Source organism: Nicotiana attenuata, unplaced genomic scaffold (assembly GCF_001879085.1).
Source record: "Nicotiana attenuata strain UT unplaced genomic scaffold, NIATTr2, whole genome shotgun sequence".
NCBI lineage: Eukaryota > Viridiplantae > Streptophyta > Magnoliopsida > Solanales > Solanaceae > Nicotiana > Nicotiana attenuata.
Window position 1 is genome coordinate 135964 of NW_017672736.1, and position 24790 is coordinate 160753.

The 24790-nt window shown below is 38.6% G+C and overlaps 2 protein-coding genes across 2 annotated transcripts in view; both read right to left on the bottom strand.

Annotated features, from left to right (window-relative positions):
- Positions 1-6173, bottom strand: part of LOC109214316 (golgin candidate 2) — a gene marked incomplete in the record, with an annotated part of 24219 nt that extends 18046 nt beyond the window's left edge. Inside the window, 1 exon segment of the mRNA XM_019378228.1 lies at positions 6074-6173.
- On the bottom strand, positions 1746-6447 carry LOC109214317 (ras-related protein RABA6a-like). The gene is made up of 2 exons (XM_019378229.1): positions 6008-6447; positions 1746-2354 (listed from the first exon to the last, which is right to left on the bottom strand). Exons 1-2 carry the CDS (start codon positions 6223-6225, stop codon positions 1904-1906), a joined length of 669 nt encoding a protein of 222 aa, XP_019233774.1. The 5' UTR covers positions 6226-6447; the 3' UTR covers positions 1746-1903.
- Positions 6448-24790: the final 18343 nt, after the last annotated feature.

A 24790-nucleotide genomic window follows, 5' to 3' on the forward strand; every position in this document is an offset into this window, starting at 1 on the left:
ATGTTCGTTGTCCAAAAGTGAGAATAGAGGAGAGTATATATAGTAGTCAGGGCGTAAACAGAATAAAGTAAAGAGATCAATCATTCAGCAATTAAGGGAACTTACAGAATCAATTATGCACGACTTCTTCAATCCTCATCTTTGTACTGTATCTGTTGTAGACATCATTCCACGTTGTTGCTGGGAATTCTCGAAGGCTTTCTTTGAGTCTCCTTGTGGCTTCTGAACTCTTTTCATTCAAATTACTAGCGAAGGCTATGGCTGCCCAATTGTCAGGTACTCGTGGCAGCGTCATTCTTTCCCATTGAAATCTATCTACGAATTCTCTAAGCAACTCTGAATCTCCTTGCTTGATTTTGAAGATGTCTTCCATTCTTTTTTCAACTTTTTGAGCTCCCGAGTGTGCTTTAATAAATAAATCTGCAAGCTCAGCAAACGAATTTATAGAGTTTTCAGGTAAAAGAGAATACCATGTAAAGGCCCCTTTAGTGAGTGTTCCACCGAATTTCTTGACCAAGACTGATTCAATCTCTTGCTTAGTCAAATCATTGCCCTTGACACCTGTTGTAAATGCAGTGACGTGATCTCGTGGATCTGATGTTCCATCGTACTTTGGAATATCAGCCATCTTAAACTTCTTTGGAATTGGGAGGGGGGCAGCACTTGGCTTCCATGGTTGTTGGAAATATTTATCTATATCTACTCCCTTGATCACGGTCGGTACTCCAGGTATTTGTTCTATGCGATCATTTTGCTCCTTAAGCTGTTTATGCAAGGTTAGTACCAGAGTTTGTAAATCAGAATTAACTGGATTACCTGGGTCTCTCTCTTGTGTTTCACTAGGGGTTCCACCGCTGCCTGAATTAACCAATCCTGAAAGAGGATTCTCCAAAGTGTTGTTGTTTGGAGTAGATGTGGGCGGAGCAACAGGTAATTGGCTAACAAAAGCCTGAAGAGCTTTATTGACTTGAGAGGCAATAAGTTTTTGCAAAGCCTCATTCATGGTTTCAACATTTTCGAGTTGAGCCTGTCCATCTGTGTGAGATCCATCAGGAGTGCCTTCACGAGACTGTCGTGGGGAACCTCGTGGAGAGCCTTGTGGAGAGCCTCGTGGAGAGTCTCCCTGAAGTTGTTGGATTGTTTGAATTTCTGGGTTTCCTTGAGTGTTGTCATTGTTGTTTGACATGATTGATGTAATCAAGCAAATCAGGTTGAGGTATGATTGATTATCAGATCCCCGGCAACGGAACCAATTTGTTTAACCAAAAAATAGATTTTTAGTTAAAGCTAGAAATTAGAAGAATCGGATTAGTGATAATCGAAAAAGTAAATAAAGAAAGAAATTTTAGAATAGCCAAGTATGAAAGCTGGTAAATCAGAGTATATTTCAATAGTCACTTGTCCCTCTAGTGATTACATATTTCTCCTTTTATAGGTCCCTTTGGGAATCTTTGGGAATGCACGTTATGCCTAAGTCATAATGAGGCTATTATGAGTGATTAATGACATTAAATGTTACGTTACATAATCATTACATTGAATATATATATATTCCTTAACGGCTCCAGCATTTAATACCCTTTAAATGCCGTATTTGCATCTTTTTCTTTAGCCAGGTTCATTCTTCTCATTGCTCGTATGTAAATAAGCTTAAACAGGAACGGGGCGCTGAGCCTCTTGTCTCGTGCCTCTTTCTACCCGTACCTGTTTGTAACTCTTGAACCGTGGCAAATCACAACTCACTATCCATTCCACGTGTCAGGACACGTCATCATGTATATATGAATACAAATTTTCCCCAATACAATTTCATAACAGAAAGAAAGAAGCAACAACCAAAAAGTAAAGTGTGATCCTTTTTTCTCCAACTATAAATGTCAAAGAAATTACAATTAATTAGAATTCAGTATAAACAACAAGTAGAAGTTTGTTTAGTGGCTGTTACTTCATCATCCATCATGTTAATAATTTCTTTTTTTCCTTGAAGAGATTTTGGTGTAGTTGCTTCATTCATCTTAGCTTCCAAGCTTTTCTGGCTCATAATTTCATGAATTTTTTTAATCATTTGAAGAAATGCTTCTTCTACATTTAGATTGTCCTTTGCTGATGTTTCCAAAAAAGATAATCCTTCTAATTGTGCAAGGCTTTGCCCATCTTCAACATTAACTTCTCTTGCAGAATTGGCCAAATCAGATTTATTTCCAACTAGAACAATTACCATGTCAGAACTGCCATATTCCCTAAGCTCGTATAGCCATTTTCTTAAATTTTCAAATGTTGCTCTTCTTGTTATGTCGTACACAAGCAAGGCACCAAGTGCTCCACGATAATATGAACTTGTTATGGCTCTAAACCTGGAAGGAAAAACAATATTTATGTTGGATGTTAATACTCCCTCCGTTTCAAAAAGAATGACGCTATCTGCTTATTAGTTCATTCCAAAAAAATGACATCTTTCTAAATTTGAAAATAATTTAATTTGAACTTTTCATTTCGCCCTTAATTCAAGTTTCTATAGCCATACAAATATTTGACATGTTTATAAAAATCACAAGTTTCAAAAGTCTTATAACCATAAAAATGTTATAAATATTTAAGACAATAAATTTTTATAGTTTATTTTTTCCTTAAACTTCGTGCCCAGTTAAATTAGGTCATATAAATTGGAACCTAGGAATTGGCAACTTTTTTAGAGCCTTGTGTTATATTTTAATTTCCTTCTCGAAAAGAAAAACCCAATTATGGTAAATATGTTGTCCTTTCCTTCATGAGATAGGAGAACCAATTATGGTAAGAAAATAGGACAACACCTAACAATTCGCTCTAGAGCTAGAAATTAATCTCCACTAGCTCAGCCCAGTAGTTCTAAAGTAGAGGAAGTGGAGGAGGTGCAAAATATTGGTCAAAATGATAATGTTGATGCATCTGCGTAACAACAACCATATAGCATTGCAACAGGCAGAGAGAAGAAGGTGATCAACTGACCTCAAAGGTTTGCAAACGTAGTTGATGGGAATCTTCTTGGATATACGAATCCAGTGGGATTTGCTTTGGCTGTTGTAGAGACCGTTGATGCATTTGAGTGTTATAGCTACTCAGAAGCTATTCAGAGTACAGAACCAAATCGACGAATTAGTGTTATGGCTAAAGAGATTGAGTCTCTTAACAAGTTTAGGCGTTGCTTAGACTTGGTTGATGTGTGCGCCAATAGATAGAGCCCTTGCGAGGGCTGAGGGCAAGGTAGAGAGACGTTGTTCCTGTTGATGAAGAGAACTCAAGCCAAGGGGAAGATTTGTTATTTGTGACTTGAATTATTTCCTTGTATTTTAGGAAACCCATAATCCCTCTAGGTTTAGCAAAACCCATTGTCCTAATAGATTTGGGAAAGAAAAACCTATAGTCCTTCTCATATTGGGAAACCTTTCTCTTATATGTTTGGGACCTTTTAGGATCTATATATAGGGGTTGTAGTTGGAGATCCTAGAGATTGTGTTGTGCTTTTCTTCTCATTCATAGTGGAAAACTCTCTCTGCTTTTGCCCCGAGGATTAGGCTTAGCCGAACCTCATTAAATCCTTGTGTTGATTTTTCTTCTCTATTTGCTTTGTGTGTGATTGTGTGCTAGTTAACCCACAATATTCCGCAAAACTTTGATCATTTACGCACTTCCATATAGAAATTACGCTCTCTTTTTATCTATTTTGAATAAACGCAATTTATCGAGTATATTTATGGATCTAAAATGACTAAGGCCTCATTTGTTTTTTTAAGATTAAGACGTCTGAATCGAAATACACATCTGAATACCAAGATGTGTATCAAGATTAAGACATCTGAATCTGAATACATATTTGAATATATTAAGATGTGTATTAAGATCCGAATATAAATAATTAAGAGTGTTTGATTTTTAACATCTGAATGTATAAACTTTATCTTTATTTCAAAATTAATAAACATAAAATTGAAATGAAATACTAACTAATGTAATATTCTATCAATAAAATATATAGTTTTTTAAAATATGATAGTTGTTGGTGGTGATGACTAACGGGTGAATGTCGACTAGAGGCAGTGGTTGGTGGTAGTTTTGGTTGATGGTGGTGGTTCATGCTAGTAGCTAGTAGTGATTGGTAGTGGTGGCGATTATGATTGAGGATGGTGGTGGTGGATGGTTATATTTAATAATGGCGGGTGGTGGTAGTAGTTGTGACTGAGGAAGGTGGTGGGTGGGTGGTGGTAGGTTATAATGATGGGCAGTGCCAGGTGTGATTGTTGATGGTGATGGGGTGGTTAGTTGTGGTAGATTAGGTGGATGAGTGTTGAATGTGGGTGAGAATGATGATGGTCGGAGTGGTGGGATAGTAGGTGGTGATGGTCGATAATGGTGGCGGCTATGACTGAGGATGATGGTGGCGTGGTGGTGGTGGTGGTTGAGTATGGTGGTGGTGGTGGTATGGTGGTGGTGGTTGAGTATGGTGGTGGTGGTGGCATGGTGGTAGTTGATAATGGTAGGCAGTGGCGGCAGTTAATAATAAATATGTGATATCATCTTAATGAAATTAAGTCTCTGTTATAGATCTTAATCAGACAGACCTATTCAAACCCATTAAGTGGTTGTGAAATAAAAAAACAAACACAATTAATGATTAAGATTCAGACTTTAAAAACAAACACATTTAATGTCTGAGATATGAATAATTAAGATTCAGACCTCCATTAAGTGCAAGCAAATGAGGCCTAAAGGTCTCTAAAAGGAAAAGAAATTAAAATCCATCTACAACTTTTGATTCGAGTAGTATTGGATATTTTTGGGATGAAACGTTTACACCTTTAAACATTGAAACTTTGAGAATCATATTAAATATTATGTACTTCTAATACGCTAAGAGTTGTTTTAATAATTTACAATGCATTGATAACATTATCATGTGCCTTTGTTATAATTGCTCCTTGCCACTTAATAATGGAAATATATTGAAACAATTATTCAAACGCGACATTGACCTAACGGATAATGTACAGCAATATCTTTCTTTTCCATCAAAAGAAAAAAAAATCGTATGCGACTGGATTTTTATTAATTAAATTTTCAATGTATACTTTAGTCAAATTTATCGATCATGTCAACAAAGTGGTGAGCTGGTATCGATACTTATAGACTTAAGAGGCGTGAAGATAAGGTTAACACATTAATTGGGCGGTTAATTTGGACTGATGTTGAGAGAATATCCTTCATTTATCGCCGTCATCAATTAGGAAAACTCTCTTGCAATTACCAACTGTTTTCTCTGATTTTCCTTTTTGCAGGTATTTTATGGTACACTTAGAACAAGACCAAACTTTTCATCCATAAATGTTTTGGTAATACTATAAAAGGTGTTCAGATATTCTTGTAATGACCTACTTATATACGTTGAACTTGAGATTAAGCAAATTAAAGAAGCCACGTCACTAAACACTAGCCAATAGAGGTCGAGCAAGGATTTGAAGTTTATGAGTTCAGAATTGGTTACGGAACTCATAGCTCGTCTTAGTTAATGGGTTTACAATTAAATATTTATCTTTATTTAATAAATTTTCTAATACAAATACAATATTTAACCAAAAGTGATTGAGTTTGGCCGAACCCCACCTAATAGGCTAGCTCCGCCACTGGTGGCCAATAGAAACTCTCATAAAAGGGTCTAAAAATTATATTAATACTTGTGAAGATAATATTTGTAAAGAAAATGACATTGTATAACCGCTCTCAAAATAATAGCCGAAAAAGATATATATATATATATATATATATATATATGTATTTTGTATGTTATATATAAATTTTTTACACTTAAGGGCTACCAAATATAAATAATTTTTGGCGTGGACTAAAAGTGAAAAGAAGCCGTGTATTGGAGTTCATTTTGATTGTTGAATCCAGAAATACAAAATATGAATTAAAAAGAAGCCCAACTGAATAAAAGAAGATGAAGGATTAATTAAAAATAATAAGTCGGGGTTACCTTTCTTGTCCGGCGGTGTCCCATATTTGAGCTTTGATGAGCTTATCACCAACTCTAATATTTCTGTAAGCAAATTCCACACCTATGGTAGGTTTAGAATCCAGCTGAAATTGATCCTTAGCAAATCTTGACAAAAGGTTTGATTTCCCAACTGCTGAGTCTCCTATTAGAACTGCCTTGAATAGATAATCACACTCTTCATCAAATGAATCCCCCATAATAAGAATTTATTACTACTTGCTAGAAACAGTAAATATGTACTATATAAAGAAGAAAGAAAGAGGAAATAAGAGGAGAAGAAGAAGGCAAGTATGAGCTCAAGTCATAATCAAGCACACATAAATGTGAAACCAAAGCCATGAGGACTCCTTTGGAAATTAATGGCTAGCTAGGAAAAAAAAGAAAATTAATGGGCGTAAAGCATGTGATACCCTTTTTGATAATGACATTATGGACGTTCTTTAATTATGGCCTTTCTAAGCCTATCTGGTTTTTTTCATTAACACAATTATTTTCTCAAATAAAAATGGAAATTAAAGCCCCCAATACACTATAGAGTTTAACTTCTATATACCGACAATATAATAAAAGGATATTTTTACTAGAAAAATAGTTACAAATAACCGTCCATACAAAATGGATTAATAATATAAAGAAATCTTACTTCATACAACAAGTTAAAATATAACGTTAGTATAGAAACATTTTACATTAATAAGTTAAATCCTTACAATTATTAGGTGACATCCACTTAGTTCGTATTGCTAACCAGAACATTGGAGAGTTTAGCAGTGATCAACCAAATTGATCCACATGTGCCTCTAATTATTTCCTTATATTTTATTTTTGTGAATAATTGCTCGATTTCATGCTTCATGATTGGGGCTTCTTCCTCACCCAACTGTCAAATTAGCAATGGGCCAGGTGGGGGTGGGGGTGGGGGTGGGGGTGGGGCTAAAAGGTGTATAGACAATCCTCCTATAGTTAGAGGCATCTTAAGAATAAAGTAATAAAATGGATAATCATTGCTAATCCTTTTTTTAGGAGAAAACGAAGGATTCTTAATTAAAAGGATTTGACCTAACTGTTGGTAATGAATTCAACACCCGACATTCAAACCCAAGATATCAATGTGTTTGGTATCAAATCAAGTCATTAGAAGAAAGGATTATTATCTAAGGAACAAAAGAGAAAAGTAAGAAGAAAGATTTATATGCTACAACTAGAAACTCCAACCTTCCAACGATTTTAAACCAATGTCCATTCAACTAGGAAATAAGTTTCTATTTCTGTTCTACTTGCTCATATATATACTTTCTTTTTTCTTTAGTAACATGTTATGCATTTGATCTAAAGTCCAAAATTGAAGTGGACAAAATGAGTAGTCACTGTATTCATGTGACAAACATTATCATTTTCTACTTTGTTTTTACCCCCAAAACTTACCTATTTCTGACATTTAGCATTGATTAGGATAACGCTAGCACGAAAAATGAAAAAAATTATTGAAAAGTAAGTCAGGCTCCCGCACAAGTAGAGCAGACCTAAAAGCTACATATAAAAATATAATTTAAGCAGCCCCCATCCCCCTACCCCCAACCAGGGGCAGAGTTTAGAAATTGAAGTTTATGGGTTCTAAACTTGCAATCGAACCCATAACTCATTAGTTACTGGGGTCGCAATTGAGTATTTATACATATTTAATGGATTTCCAAATACAAATTCAAGGTCTAAACAAAAGTTACTGCGTTCGTCCGAACCCGTACGTAGCACTCTCCCTCCCCCTCGACCCCCCCCCCCCCCCCCAAAAAAAAAAAAAGAAAAGAAAAGGGAAGTACACATATGCCATGTTTTGGTGCGAAGAGAACAAGCTATGTTGGACCAGCCGCCTAAAGCACAGCAACTTGTTTCTTGGAGTTGATTGAACCTAGACTGCTTTGTTGCGAGTGCTGTTATCTCAAGAGTAAAGAAAGAATTTCTCACCTATATATAAAACAACAAAATAAACATCTATATCGAGATTAAGGAGAAATCGATGGCTAAGAAATAGTTTAGTCAAGAATCCAAGTGATGGTTTGCAACTTTGCATCATTCAACTTTTACGTTCACTTACTTAGGGCGCAAATTTTACCAATAACATCTAGGACAATTATATGTAAACTAAATTATACACTGTATTTATTATATGTAACTATACTTGAAATAATTACAATTCGTAGCTACTCTTTGGATTTTTAGGTAATTTTAATGTAAACATAGTATATACAGTGTGTGGAGTCACATATAGTGATACATATATTGTGTGTATCATTGTATTTCAGTGTGTGTATGCGCCGATACAACCATTTAGAGTGTATGAATACGGGTGATACAAGCGAGTAACAATCGAACAGTAGCTACAAATAATAATTAAGCAAATTATAGTTACTTATAGTAACTAAGTTCTAAACTGTAGTAATTATGGAAGTTCCTCTATCATCAACTATTAAACTTGATATGGAAATTGTATTCCTAGCTCAGATACCCAAAAATGAAAATAAAAAGTTAAACATGTCACCGTTGATTGATAGGGATTCCATTTGGACTGCAAAACCAAAAGCCCATTAAAGATGTAAACTAATTCCAGTCCAGTAGCCCAGCCTTGAGAAGTACATTAATTTTTAGAAGTAACTCTACCATTTGCATCTATACTCGCTTTTTGGGTCACATTTTAACTTGTGCTCGCTTTGCAAAAAAAATTGCAAGCGTACCCACTTTTTCGCGTAACTTCAGCATACGGGGCTGAAGTAGCAAAGGCAATCACGCAAAACTTCAGTATTCTAGTAGACGGGTCTGAAGTAGCAAGTGTGCTGAAGTTTTTGTTTGTAATTGCTGAACTTAAGCATAGTAGCTGAAGTTTTGTTCTCTATTTGCTGAAGTTTTTGTTTGTAATTGCTGAACTTAAGCATAGTAGCTGAAGTTTTGTTCTCTATTGCTGAAATTTTTGTTTGTAATTGTACTAAATAAGCTGAAGTTTTTTTGTCCTGAATTCATTAGTTTTGTCATTAAGCTCTTTCAAAAACTTCAGCAGAAGATGCTGAAGTTATTTAGTTCATTTATAAAAACTTCAGCACTAAATAAGCTGAAGTTTTTTTGTCCTGGATAAGCTTTTTCAAAAACTTCAGCAGAAGATGCTGAAGTTATTTAGTTCATTTGTGAAAACTTCAGCACTAAAAGCTGAAGTTTTTTTATCCTGGATTCATTAGTTTTGTCATAAAGCTTTTTCAAAAACTTCAGCAGAAGATGCTGAAGTTATTTAGTTCATTTGTAAAAACTTCAGCACTATATAAGCTGAAGTTTTTGAAAAAGCTATCTAACATACTAGATAAATAATCAGATTGCCAAGAGTATCTAAATCATAAATTTTGAAAACAATAAACGTGAAAAGAACAGAATTATCATTGTCTACTAAATTACGTACGTGGAAATATTTACAAATTATTGTCTACTAACTTACGTAATTATTTATAATTTATTTTTAAATAATATGATAAACATATTTATGGCAATCATCCCATGAACTGAAGTTTCATAGCAGCACCAACAGCAGCAGAAGAAAGAAGAAGAAGAAAAGAAGAAAACAAAGGAGGAGAAAGAGGAGGAGAAATGGGGCTGAATTTGTTTAAAAAGTGGGTACAAGTTAAAACTTTTAAAAAAAATGGGTATAGGTTAAATGGGGACGACCAAATAGGGCGCCCGTGCAATTTTTACCTGTACATGCCACATGCCCCCTTCCTAGTAGTTACTTAATAATATAGATGTCCAAAGGAAGAAAACAGTTTCCAGCTGCGTTAAATTAGTCTAGGTCCGGTACTCCAACTCTACGGGGTCGTTTAGCATAAATTATTCTGAAATTATAATGATGAGATTATAATACGAAAATTAAATAATGATTGGATTAGAAGGGCAATTCTGTGCACGAACCATCACGCGTTCACGAGGGTCAAGGAAAGACCGCACTCCAAGGGATATGATTTAGGTAGGCTACCTTGATGCAAGCATCAATGGCTGATTCCACGGCTTAAACTCGTGAATGCGATATAATATACGAGATATAAGTTGGGATAAACTTTTATTTTCAATTTTAACTTTGGATTATTTAAAAACTTTGGGGGGAAGAGCTTGTAGAAGGACATCTTTGTTATTTTAGTATTTATTCCGGAATTAATTAAGCATGTGATAATTAACCCACCCTCACCGTGAGATAAAATAATACCAATTTGGGGAATTAGTTAATTTTGGGATTGGTAATACTAAATTCCAAATTTAACTAAACACAAGATAAAATATTGTCATATCTAATCTTACGATTATTATCCCTTATTCCACGTATCAAACGACTTCTATAAGTTAAAAATATTTTAACTCAACGGGAAACAAGATGCAGATGCTAGAGATGTACAGCATTCCACGTCGATAGTGGAAACAAGAGGATATTTTACCAGCTAATAACAGTAAAGAGAAAGATCTCAGCAGCTCAAAGCACGCAGAGGTGAAGTAGTAACAGAATAAGCAATTGGTAGACCTTTTTCAAGAAATTGGTGCTGCAGAAATTTCCGCCTTCGAGAAATCTTTAATTTGACCTTGCGGGCTGCTCTGTTAGAGCTGCCGCTTTCAGTATTCGTCGTCTTTGCCTGCTATATTAATCAATTCATTTAATTTACCACTAATTGGCACTAAAAAGTTGAAGTTTTTAATTAGGCGAAATACATAAACGGCCCCTCCAAGTTGTCCACAACGGTCAGTTGAACACCTCAACTGAGACTATTTCCAGTTAAACACTTCAAGTGGCTATTAAGTAGGTCAAGTAAACACTTGAGTACAACGTGCCATATGCGTGAGTTGCACTTGCCGATGACATGGCAAATGAACCAATCAAAAAATGACACGTGTAATTTTGCCATAAGAATTTGACACATGTAATTAACAAAAAAATATTTAAAAAAGAAAAAAATTCTTCTCCTAAACTAGCGTTCCTCCTTCCCCTTACTCGTTGAACCCATGACCACCATTTCATCTGCAAAAAATTGGGCAAAGAAAAATTTAGATTGAACCTTGAAAGTTCTAATACTAAAAATAAGAACACTGGATTTCATCTCCAACTCAAACCACCATTATTACACACCAACGAAAATACACAGAAACCTCACCTTAAACTGCCAATTCTTATACTACCACTAAATAAAATTACAAATCGAGTAGGACCTTCGACTCCACTGTTAGATCTCGACTGGGAAAAATTTTTCAATCTTTTTCACCCACTTCCTTTCTCCCATTAATCGAAGCAAAAGTGGAAGGACATGTAATTTCTGCTGCTGGTGAATAATAGAGAGGAGAAGAAGTGTGCTTAAGAATTTCACAATATTCTCATCTGCTTGAGTTTAAAACTGAAAAATCATAAAAAAATCCTCTATGTAAAAGACCACAAAAGATTGAAGATGGAGGAAACATTCATTTCCGCACTCGCACATGGATGGCTCTTTCTTCCGCCATAGTTGCACTTCAAAGCACAACAAAAGAATTTGAGACGATAAAAGGAGATGTTGGTCGGTGACTAGGGAGGAGATACGGTGGAGCTTGTGCGGCGCTTAAGGTTCTTGGCTAAAATGAAGGAATTTCATTAGTGTTTGGATTTGAGTATTTGGTGGAGAAATGTTGATATATAGGCGTAGATTACAGTGGCTGGAAGGATTAACTCAAGGTGGTTTAATGGTGGTTTTGGGATAGTGATGTTCTAAACGTCAATACCACACAAGAGGGGGGTGATTTGTGTGGTACCCAATTTTCGCTTATCTGAACTATAGAAGGACCTGGTTCTTCAGGTGTTCCAACTACTGCTGTTTGCGGAATAATAAATACAGAAAATAAAGAACACAGAGATTTTTACGTGGAAAACACCTGGCTCAAAAGGTGAAAAAACCACGACCTACTACTCAGTAGGATTTTTCCAAACTTCCACTAAAATCACTGAGCCAAAACAGCATTTACAAAACTCTTGTAAACCTAAGGATTAACTCTAATCCCGTTGCGGCAACCAACCTCTAACTGTTGCGATAACTTCAAGTTAACTCTAACTTGAATACTCAAAATACCTATTACAATTGCTTCTAGATAAAGCTGAAAGGTACAATACGAAAACACCTACTACAATTGAGCTAGAAATAAAGAAAGACACATAGAACTCTTTATGGAGCTGGTTCTTCAATCTGGTTCATGTAGCTTCAGGTTTGCACACTTGAATCACACACGAACTGCTTGCAAAAAGCCTTGCTATTTTGCTCTCAATTCACGTTTAACTTCTGCGTTTTTGTGCACACTTTAATGTGAGAACATCCTGCAATTTATAGAGTTAGTAGATGAAGAAATAACTAGAGTTCTGATACAACTCTTCCTTAGTGGAAGAGTTCTAGTTGATCTCAACTTCTAACTCCTTCCCTATCTTGGATAGTGTTCTCTTTGATTAAGGAGTCCTTCTCTTTATCAATTATGCAACCTTTTCGATAAGGAGATATTAAATACACCTAGTTAAGCTTATCTCCTTCACATGCATCCCACATGCTTGAATCTGCCCGTATTTTTGTGCACTTGAGGGATGGACCTGGTTCATGTCTGAGTTCCTTTGTCAGTCTTCAAAACTAACCTTTACTTGGGCCAACAAATTCCCCCTATGATGACAAACTCTATGCTTTTCATACACTTAGGCCCTGCCAGAACTCAGCTCAACATCAACACAATGTTAGAAACATTTTTCCTTTTTATCACTTATCATCAAGGACCAGGTACATTAGGTTATAAACATCACTGTTCAAAGTGTAAACATCACTTGTTTAAAGCACAACCTTTTTCCCCCTTTTGGCATCATCGAAAAGTTGCATAAAAAATGTGAGCAGATTTAAAAACTTACTCATGGCCACTGGGGCTACTTCAAATGCAATTATGGATTAATCACCATAGATCAAGCTAAGAATTTTAACCATCAAAGAAATATGAACAAACAGTTAGAGCAAAAACAGTGAATTTCATTGATGATTGATAAGATTCTACCACAAAGCATAAGAAGAAATAAAAATACTGAAAACATGAGCAAAAGAAACAAAACGTCCCGAACTGAGTCACCGGTTGATCTATACTAGTCTAGGATTTAAGGCTTGGAAGAGGTAAGGGCTGGGTTATTTGCTTGGAGAAGTTTCATCATGTCTTGAAGAATTCCATCGTTCTTCTCCTTTTTCCTTGCAAGTTCAGTTCTGAGAACATCTCTCTCTACCTCAACCAATCGTGTCTTCAGCCTTGCTATCTCAGCATCCTTTGCCTCACTCTCCTGTAATAGAGCTCTGACCTTGCTATTGATAGGTGTCCTTTTAGATGAACCAGGTTCATTAGGAATGACATTGACTTCATAATCGTAAGCAAGCAGAGTATTAACCCCACTTCTTCATAGGTACCTTGAAATGTGCAAGCACCGTTGTGAGAATGAAACCATAGGGAATGGCATGAGTTTTGGTGCCATTGATAATCCTATCAGTAGGTCCAAGAGGGTTTCCTGTTCAGATGGAACAGGTTCATCTATATTTTTCCCAAGTGGAACCAACCCCTCAGCAGCTTCGCCAGACCCACTTCCCCCTGTTTTGCTCACACTCTCTTCTATTTCAGTAAATTCCTCTCCCCAAACAACCATTGCACCAGTTTCTTTTGTTAGACCAACAGGAGTGGGTGAAGAATCAACCACTCTTGTACCCTTTCCCCTCACTGTACTCCTAGCACCCTTGCTCTACTCTTTTTTTTGTTTCCCTTTTTATTTTTACCACCAAATTCTCTAGATTCTTTAGTCTCAACACCTGCTATAGATCCTACCAGCACAAATCTATTCTCCAAATTTGCAACAACTTCAGAAATTGTCTCAAGAGTAACTTTAGAATCAGAAGATACCTGTTCAATTTCGGAAGACCTACTTTCTTCCCCCTTAAACGAATCTTCAGATTTCTAGGATTCTTCTTCCCTACCTGCTTTCAATTGCTTGTTTATTTTCTTGATTTGCTCTCCTTCAGTGACAATCTTACGAGCCATCATCTTTACTCTACTTTTCTTAGAGATTGGTGTTGTAGAAGGTGTGGAAGTGGTTTCCTGTGGTGGTAATGAAGGATTTTCAGAGGTGTTCGACATATCTGGGCTAGGGTATGGAAGAGAAGAGATTAGATTGTGTTTGGAAAATGAAAGAAGAATGAGAGTTTTTGATGGCTTGAGAGAGATGAAGTAAGGAATACACTAAAGCTGATCAATATATAGGGGAATAATTGATGGGGTAACTACAGCTTTTCAGACTCTTCGAAGTTTAATTAAACTGAAATTCAGTTTTGAAGAGACGTTGGAGTGTATCCCTAGAATCTAGATACTTCCATTCGGTTGGGACCCTTTTGAATGGGACTGGTTCATTTGTAACAGATAAGTCCAAAAGGAGTTTGGTATTTGGTAGGACTCTGCTCATGATCCAAATATAGTTATTTCAAATTATGTAAAGTGTAGAAAACATACCGTGTTATCTTGATGAACCAGGTTCTTCACTGATAATTCTCTTGTGTGAGTCTAAATTTGCCAAAATAGAGAAAATATCATTAGTGATTAATGAGTCATTTTAACACATGCACAAGAGTATACTATGGAAAGTATGAGACTGAGCAAGATTTAATCTAATTATACACAATTTACAGACTTTCTAACCAAATATTTTTTTTCATTTTTTTTCATTTAACCTTGAATTGGTCCTTTTAGGTGATCTTAATCATCCCTAATTCCAACCTTTTCCTCTCAAAGTGATCTCTACTTAAGGCTTTTGTGAAGATGTCAGCAATTTGCTTGTCAGTAGCATAAAACTCCACAGTGATCAATCCTTTCTCATAGTTGTCCCTCAAAAAAATGGTGCCTAACATCTATGTGCTTAGTTCTCTTAGATGAACCGGTTTCTTTGTCATACTAATAGCACTAGTGTTATCACAAAAAATAGGGATACAACCAACATCAATTCCAAAGTTCAATAATTGTTGTTTGATCCATAGTAATTGAGCACAACATGAAGCAGCAGCAACATACTCCGCTTCAGCAGTAGATAAGGCCATTTTGAATTTTGCTTTTTGGTAGCCCATGACACAAGACATGAACCAAGGAAGTGTGCCATACCTGAGGTGCTCTTCCTATCCACTAGGAAACCTGCACAATCAGCGTCAGCATATCCCACTAGGTTAAAATTACTACCTTTTGGATACCAAAGGCAAAGGTCAGTGGTGCCTTTCAAGTATCTCAATATTCTCTTTACATTAGTCAAGTGGGACTCCTTTGAATTTGCCTGAAATCGAGCACAAAGACCTACACTGCACACAATGTCAGGTCTGCTAGTAGTGAGATATAAAAGAGAACCAATCATTTCCTTATACAACTTCTGATCAACAGATGAACCAGGTTCATCTATATCCAATTTCGTGGATGTTGCAATAGGAGTGTCAATTTCTTTGGATGTTCCTTCCTGGTTTTGTTACTGAGGAATAGGTTCATGGAGAGGTTTCCTCGAGGTTAGAGGATCAGTTCCTCTCTAGTCAGTTCCCCCTGTCATGTTGCCCTGGGTGGAGGGACCTGTTCCATCACCTGTTCCTTCCTGTTATGCATCTTCAGGCTGGACTGCGGTTTCACCACTTGAATTTCTTATCAGCTCAATCTCTTCATTATCTTGTTCCTGCCTCTCAGAAAGAATGTTAGTTTTAAAAAAAATACCATATACATTTTTTCTACACACATAGTTCTTTTATTGTATATCTTATAAGCTTTACTATGTGAAGAATATCCCAAGAGTACTCCCTCATCACTTCTGGTATCATACTTACCTAGGGAATCTTTGCCATTATTGTGCACAAAGCACTTGCATCTAAATGCCCTAAGATGGGATATATTTAGCTTTCTCCCTTTAAATAACTCATAGGGAATCTTCTTAACAAGAGGTCTAGTCATGCAACTATTTATGATGTAGCATGCAAAAATTCAGCAAACTTAGCATTTTCAAATTCAGTTCCATGATTAGAACTGATTGATGCAAGTTGATTACCTAGTTGTTTCTGAGTTTTTCTAACAAAAGAAGTAAACATGTTAAGTGCTTCATCTTTAGATGTTAAAAACGATGTCCAAGTAAACCTAGAGTAATCATCAACAAGCACCACCACATATTTCGTACCACCTCTACTCAATGTTCTCATTGGACCACAAAGATCCATATGAACCAGTTTCAACATCCTAGTTGTGCTTACCATTTTCTCGCTTTTAAAGGATGATCTTACCTGCTTCCCCCTTGCACAGGCCTCGTAAACTTTGTCTTCCTTGAACTTGATGTTAGGTAGCCCTATCACCAAGTCCTTGGAGACTAATTTGTTGAGTTGATTCAGGCTTGCATGACCAAGTCTTTTGTGCCACAGGAGGGGATCATTGTCCAACACACTTAAGCAAGTGAGTTCATTTTCTGAAAGTGTGGACAAACCTACAATGTATGTATTGTTTACTCTTTTTCCCTGCAAAACAATCTTGTCAGTGGTAAGATTAATCACAAAACATTTGGTAGAGGTGAATGCTACCAAGTTACCTCAATCACATAATTGTGATACACTGATTAGACTGTACTTTAAGCCATCTATCAAGTAGACATTCTCAATAGAGTGAGAATCAGTCTTACCTACCTTTCCAACCCCAATGATCTCACCTTTCTTCCCATTTCCAAAGGAGACATTACCTCCTTTAAGGTTATCACGTGAAAGGAACTGGTTCTTGCTTCCTGTCATATGCTTTGAGCAGCCACTATCAATGTACCATAATAGGCTGCTCCCGTTCACTTGGACCCGCAAAAGGAAATCAGGGGTTAGTCTTAGGAATCCAAACTAGTTTGGGTCCCTTTCTATAGGCAAAAGGTAAATCAGATTCTTTTTAGCCCAACCCGACATCCTATTTTTTCCTTGAACAAATTTTTTATTCTTTTGACTAGCCTTTTCTTTTGCAATACATTCAATTTTATAGTGACCAGTTTTACCGCAGTGTGTGCAAATTTTGTTCTCAGGAAGTGTGAGGTACTTGCTTTTGGGATCCCACTTAGGTGCAGGGGTCCCGTAGCCAAGTCCTCTCTTATTGCTACTATGGTGTTCATGAAGCCATGAAAATGCATCAGAGGACCTATTCTATTTACAGGTTCTGTCTAGCTCGTGCTTAACCTTATTTAGTTCCTCCTTAAGGACTCTTATTTGCTCATATCTTTTGTACAACTCATCTTTCATTTTTCCTACATTTTCTTCTAAAATGAGTTGTGTATGATCAACTTTCTTTTTACCTGCTCCTAATTTCAGTTTTAGATTTTCAGATCTTAGCTCTAGGATAGTGGTGTTAAGTTCATGGACCTGGTTCTTTAACTCAGCATTTTTACTATCACTTTCACTAGCCCTAAGTTCCAGATTTTTGCACTTAGCTTTCAAAATCACACACTCCTTAGACAACTGTTTCTTTTCATTGTTTAGATTCTCAGATTCATCAATGAAATCCAGGAGTAACTGAGATAGCCTTTCTTTAGACAAAAATTTAATCTTCTCTTTGAGATGAATTATACTTACCTCAGATTCCTCATCGGATTCTCCAATTGCCATAAGTGCTTGTTCATCTCCATCTTCACCTTCTGAGTCCTCATCTGAGCTTTCTCCCCAGGCAGCAACCATAGCCTTTGTTGATCCTTTGTTCTTCTTGGGTTGAACCTGTTCCTTCTTCCTGTTCCTTCGTTCAGCTCTTTCCTTCTTCCATTCAATTTCCCATTGAGGGCAGTTTTTGATGTGGTGATCAGTCTTCCCACACTTGTAACACCCCTCATTCGTTTGTTTTTCAGGAACGTTTGGTTTGCTGTAGCTTCCACTTCTTGAAGGACCATTTCCTCTCATTAGGTACTTCTTGAAATCCTTTGTGATCATGGTCATTTCATCCTCCTCTAGATCAGCACCTTCAGTGATTCTGAATGCCATGCTCCTTTCCTTCTTGGGTGCATCCATCTTCATGGTTTGCCTTCTAAGTTCATCGGCAGTGAGATTTCCAATTAGCTCATCCAACTTAAGAGTGGCAATGTTCTTCGATTCCTGAATAGCTGTGATTTTGCTTTCCCAAGAGATTGGCAGTACCCTTGTCAAAATCTTCTCAACTTTGTCTTCTTCAAGAATAACCCTTCCAAGAGACTTAAGTTCATTTGTAGTGTGGTGAACCTTGTATACATCTCTTGGATGGTTTCCCCTTCCTTCATGGTGAAATTCTCATATTGAGAATACAGCAGTGTTCCTCTGGACCTCTTCACTTGAGGTGTTCCTTCATGAGCCACTTGCAAAGTGTCCTAGATTTCCTTAGCAGTGGTACAACTTCGAATTCTACTGTACTCATCTGGACCTAGTCCACATACAAGCCATTTCTTGGCCTTGGCATTCTTCTCCCACTTCTTTAGGTCTTCAGCAGTGCAGTCAGCTCTTGTCTTTGGCACATCCACTCCTTCAGCATTCTTCTTTGTAGTTACTAGAGGACCATCGGTGACTATGTCCCAGAGTTCATAGTCTTCTCCTATGATGTGATCCCTCATCCTGTTCTTCCACCAAGAATAGTACTGTCCATTAAAGAGTGAGGGCTTAGCAGTGGATTACCCTTCCAGTTTCCAAGTGGTGCACTCATCTTGATCTTTTCCTAAGGTGTTAGCCTCTTCAAGGATAACCTGCTCCGATACAAATTGATGTTCTAAACGTCAATACCACACAAGAGGGGGGGTGATTTGTATGGTACCCAATTTTCGCTTATCTGAACTATAGAAGGACCTGGTTCTTCTAGGTGTTCCAACTACTGCTGTTTGCGGAATAATAAATACAGAAAATGAAGAACACAAAGATTTTACGTGGAAAACACCTGGCTCAAAAGGTGAAAAAACCACGACCTACTACTCAGTAGGATTTTCCCAAACTTCCACTAAAATCACTGTGCCAAAACAACATTTACAAAACTCTTATAAACCTAAGGATTAACTCTAATCCCGTTATGGCAACCAGCCTCTAACTGCTGCGACAAGTTCAAGTTAACTCTAACTTGAATACTCAAAATACCTATTACAATTGCTTCTAGATAAAGCTGAAAGGTACAATACGAAAATACCTACTACAATTGAACTAACATAAAACTCTTTATGGAGCTGGTTCTTCAATCTGGTTCATGTAGCTTCAGGTTTGCACACTTGAATCACACACGAACTGCTTGCAAAAAGCCTTGCTATTTTGCTCTCAATTCACGTTTAACTTTTGCATTTTTGTGCAACACTTTAATGTGAGAACATCCTGCAATTTATAGAGTTAGTAGATGAAGAAATAACTAGAGTTCTGATACAACTCTTCCTTGGTGGAAGAGTTCTGGTTGATCTCAACTTCTAACTCCTTCCCTATCTTGGATAGTGTTCTCTTTGATCAAGGAGTCCTTCTCCTTATCAATTATGCAACCTTTTCGATCAGGAGATATTAAATACACCAAGTTAAGCTTATCTCTTTCACATGCATCCCACATGCTTGAATCTTCCCGTGTTTTTATGCACCTGAGGGATGGACCTGGTTCATGTCTGAGTTCCTTTGTCAGTCTTCAAAACTAACCTTTACTTGGGCCAACAGATAGCTTTGTTGCTGGAGATCCAGCCGGCTTTTATTGGAAACAAGAAGGTTTAATTTCCGTTTTTATAATAAGAGTATTTGTTTAAGGTTATTTTTTAAACTGAAAAGAAAAAGAAAAGAACACAATTCATGTCCTCACGCGCTCAATTTGTAGTGAGACACAATTGATTTTCCATGTCAGCGCAAAGTGTTTACTTGATATACTTTGTAAGTACTTGAAGTGTTTAACTGGAAATAGTCTCAGTTGAGGTGTTCAGCTGACCGTTGTGGACAACTTGGAGGGGCTGTTTATGTGTTTTGCCTTTTAATTAACATAGGTGTCAATATCATGTGGTTATTGCGGTGTCGCTTTGACATGCTCTATATCTGGTTTTCACATATCATTTTCTAATTTCTAGCCCAACCCAAATTAACCCATGAGTCTTTATCATGCCTTCTTTATCTACCCAAAATCTCCAACTGGTCTTCTGGAGGATGTCCAAAAACGAATGCATTCTTTTGACGTCGTTCTAGTCATCATCCACTGCATTTGTTCAGCTCATTACACTCATATTTGTTTCCATTTTTCCCTCCTACTTTGTTTAACTGATTACACTCAGTGTTTAAAACTAAAATTGTTTGATCTGCATGTTAGATAATGATGGCAGAAGGTGTACTCACCTAAGCTCTTTCTTGACCCAACCTTATATTTTACCAAAAAGTTTTATCCCTTTTTGATAACTAATTAGATAAGAAGATATGGGGGTAAATCCTAGACAGAGATAATTTATTCTAGATCTGAGATAGAAGATATGAATAAACAAGCATAGCTGAACATAAAATTTGATTAAAGTCGTGATTGGATTCCATAATGTAAGTAAAGGAAGATGGCTCCAAAAAATATCAAATGATAACGAAGAATACATAAAGGAAAAGAGTCACCATTCTTGAGCAAAATAGACCTCCGTACATTTGATAAAGTTGAACTACAAACGCCTGCTAGGATCCTTAGATTTGTCTCCCTTTTGGCGAAGAGCCTGAGAGGATGTAACATCTTCTCCTTCAGAGAGATGTATGTGTCTGTATGTGTTCCCATCAGCCCCCTTCTGTTACTCTCTCATGATATTTATACAAAACACTTTCCTTACCCCAGCGGTCCTTAACCAGAGTGCCTAAGTTCGTGCAATATCTACTAGAGTATTCCTCTGAAATGTCTAAGTGTAGAACTAGCCGTTCGGGCCGAATTGATTGCTCGACCTCGACCGTAGCTGAATCATTCGCTGGTATATTGCTTCATGTACATGACTTCGGCTTGGTTGACTCCCGGTCGTTCTTCCTTAAGTAGAATTCCTTTGATCAAATTTTGACCTATACAGTTAGTCCCTCCACCTGTCAGGGTCGTCTTTGGACGAGCTTGATGGGCGGACTACGCCAGTCTACGAGTTGAGAAATCTGAGCACCTGGGTCGAGGGGAGAACCCTTCATAGCAAAATGATGATGTGATGTTTCAAGAGCCATACCTGACCGTTACATCAGTTTGAAATGACGTCAATTTGTCATGCGTCATTATGGCGCACGTTCCCTATACGTTACGTCGTTTCCCGTGCCTCGTTTGTTTTAGAGTTAATGTGGCAGCGTTTGGTTTTCCCGCTCAGGGTACTTGTATTCTTATAAATAGAGAAGATAAATTCTTGTTTGTATTGCTGTGTTTCCTATAAATTATTTAAAAAACTCCAGGCTTTTCTTTCCTCCCTCTTTAGATTCTTACATCCCCATCTCTCTTCTTTTGAAGTTTTTTGCCATTGTTAACCCCTCCACCTTAGCACTTCTTATCTACATAACAAAAAAAAATATGTCTAGTGCACCATCTAAATTCGGTAGAGTCGCTGGTACCGTTGCGTCTGAAATGGATATGCCCTCCCATGAAGAGGGGACAACCATTGTAGAAGATGAGAATTTTCCCACTGTGGATGAGATAATTCCACGCTCGGGGAAAGCCAGGACTGATTTCAAGAACTTACTTGACGCTGATACTGAGCCCGTCATTTTTGAAATGGATGTTGCGGTGCTTGCTACGCTTAAGGCTAAGTGGAGGATTCCTGACCATGTTGAACTCATTCCCGCGGGTAACGTCATCGTGCAGATACATCGCCCGGGGTATTGCGCGTTTTATGCGTACCCGTTTGTCATCCATTGCACACTTCCCCTTTCTTCCCTGGCGGAGGACTTTTGTCGCTATTATGGGGTGTGCCCGGCTCAGCTCTCTTCGTATGTATACAAGCTCTTCCTCTTGCTTACCAAGTAAGCGAAACTAGCCGGCCGGGGGATTTCTCTCCGTTACTTGCTTCACCTCTTCGTACCCAGTTTTTATAGGGGTATTATGATACATCTTCGTCACCGCGGGACCAAGGGCTTGGAGGTGAAGATAGATGATAAGACCAATCGCCTCTTTTAGAGAGCTTCTTCTTTGTGAGGATGGAGCACGTGGTGTCAAATCCTAACGGGTTTCCTGAAGAGTGGAATTATGCCCGTAAGTTTTTATTTTTTTCTCAAACGATTTCTCGTTGTACCCTTCGGGTGATCTGATTGTTCTTCTTTTTTCCCTTTTTCTTTATTAGCCAAGTAGGAACCTCCTCCGCTAGTTGCTGATATCCGCGAGTGGGTGAGCCAGGTTTTGCCCCATACGATGGGGATTCGTGAATGGTCGCCGTTCCACGAGAGATTCGGGTGTAGACCCTCTACTGGTGAGTCATCTCGTCTTGCCCTTGGTCACTTTGCCCTTTGTTCTCTATTTTCCTCTTTGGTTTAAGCTTCTCTCGTTGGTAGGTCGGTGGGTCACGAGGAGGGCGAAGGCTCCCATACCTGCTTTCCGTCAGTCTAGTCTCTCGATCTGACTTGCACCGATTGCGGCTGCAAGTGAGAGCGTTCAGGCCGATGCTACTTTATAGACTACGGCCCCTCCCGGACTCGACCGTCGGGAGGTTTCTCGTCAGGCGAAAGCTCTGATTCCCGCAGTTCATTTGGTAGTCGAATCGTCTCAGGACGATGGCGAAGAAGATTCATTAAAGAGGCGGATAATAAGAGCTAATGGGGTACCCAGGATCGAGGGGCCTTCGAGGGGCGATCCCGTGTTGGCAGTGTCTAAGCCTGCTGGTGATGCTAATTTAGACGAGGAGACCGTATTCCCCTCGGGCGTGGAGGTGGTGCCCGTTTCTTGCATGGGGGAGTCTATCGTGGTGGGGGCAGAGCTGGGAGGCTGTTGTGATCATTCCGAGTGGTCCATCGACTTCACAACAGGCCCGTGCTCCCTCTTCGGCCAACGAGAGGGCAAAGGGCGTGGTTATAGATGACTATAAATCCGGTTCAGATATTGACCCTGAGGAAATAAGCATGTTTGAGGTGGGGTTCACTCGGGTTGAGGTGGGAATAGAAGGTTCCTCCCGTGTAATCGAGATTTCTTCGGATTGCGATTTATTGGAGGACACGGTGAGCCTAGTTCCCCAATTTTCCCTTCTTTGTTCCGCTACTAAAAGCAGGACCGTTCAGGAGATCAGCGATGCTGGCCTGTCACGGGGCGTAGCCGGAATGCTTTGAGGGTGAGTTCTTTATTGCTTTCTTCATTTTATTTCTTCGATTCTTGCTGACTTTTTCTTTCTGTTCTCTTTTCTTTCTTCAGACTTTCATTTTGGAGACTAAGAGTATCTGCCGCGAGGACGGTGACTTGGTCACCGAGGTTCAAGGCCTCTTTTTCTAGCTCCCCTATCCGCTCCTCTAGCCTCTCTTCCATGAGTTTGTCCGTCTCCAAGTCATTTTCCCGCTCAGATTGAAGGACGCGTATTGTGCCCTCTAAAGCCTCCACCTTCGACGAAGCCGCCAGCAAGGCCAATTCAGCCTTCTCCAAATTCGCAGCCTTCTCGTCGAGCTCACTACCTAAAGCCTCCGCTTTGACTAAAGACTCCTCAAACTCGGCTCGTAGTGAAATTACTTGTTCCTGGAGATCGTCACATTGGGCCTCGACCCCTTTGCTCACCTCGAGCTCTTCTTCTTTCTCCCTCAGTGCCCCTTCAAGGATGCTACACTTGCTGATAACTTTCATCAACTCGTCATCTTTCTGTTTAAGCTCAGCCCGAACAGCCTGAAAGTTTCCGTTCTCGCCAAACTGCTTGCAGATCTCGCGATGCTTGTAGCGTTATTCACGATACTTCCGCTCCATCTTATTACAAATAACTCCGCGCCTCTCCTCTTAGCGGCACTCTCGATCTCCAAAATAATGGTCTGAAAGGGAGGGGAAAAAGAGAAGAAAACCAAAGTCAAACGAAGAACTAAAAGTGAAAGACATGGCACGGAAGTTAGAAGGTCAAAAAAAGTTTACCTTGAGGGCGAGGCCAGCTATACCCATCAACAAGGCAGCGTCGTCCAGTTTTCCAAAGTTCGGCCCACCACATCGGAGCAAAGTGGACTTAAGAAAGGGACCAAGTCCTCCGTGTTCACCAGCACGTCCCGGTCCATAGGGACCACGATGGTACGAGAGGATCCTTCCAACCTTACTTCTACCCTGGTAAACCCTTTGCTCAGCATTCACACCTTTTCAACATCAATATCAGAGCCAGTTTTGTAGCCATCCTCGACAACGCCCTTATCCCTCCCCTCAGCAGACGAAGGAACATCAGTCGGCCTCAAGGACGGCAACTCATCTCCCAGTACGATGCTTGTGACTTATGTAGGTGGCCCACCGATTCCAACCTCAACCTCAGGCAAATGCACACCTTCCACGGCTCCGTTGATAGCGAGACTTTAGACGGCGGCTCAGCATCACTTTCAATCAGGGCAGTGGTTGGCTCACGATCATCCCTCGAAGAATCCACTGCTCGGATTGTTCCATCACCAACATCTACCAACCTCTTTTTACGAGGAATCATATCCTCCTCGCTCGGCGATGATTCGTCTATTAGGTGCAGCAAGGGAAAGGCCGGAGTCTCTATTGCTGAGGCTGCCGACGCTCGGTTAGATCTAGTCAAAGCTGGAGGCCGAATAGAAATGGTTGGCTGGGTAGTCTTGTCCGCAGTCGCAGCAAGGG

Excerpts from the sequence above, each read along its gene's own strand:
- LOC109214317 (XM_019378229.1), bottom strand. The coding sequence starts at position 6,225 with ATGGGGGATTCATTTGATGAAGAGTGTGATTATCTATTCAAGGCAGTT. Across the intron at positions 2,355-6,007 it reads GACACCGCCGGACAAGAAAG|GTTTAGAGCCATAACAAGTT; the intron begins GTAACCCCGACT and ends TTTTCCTTCCAG.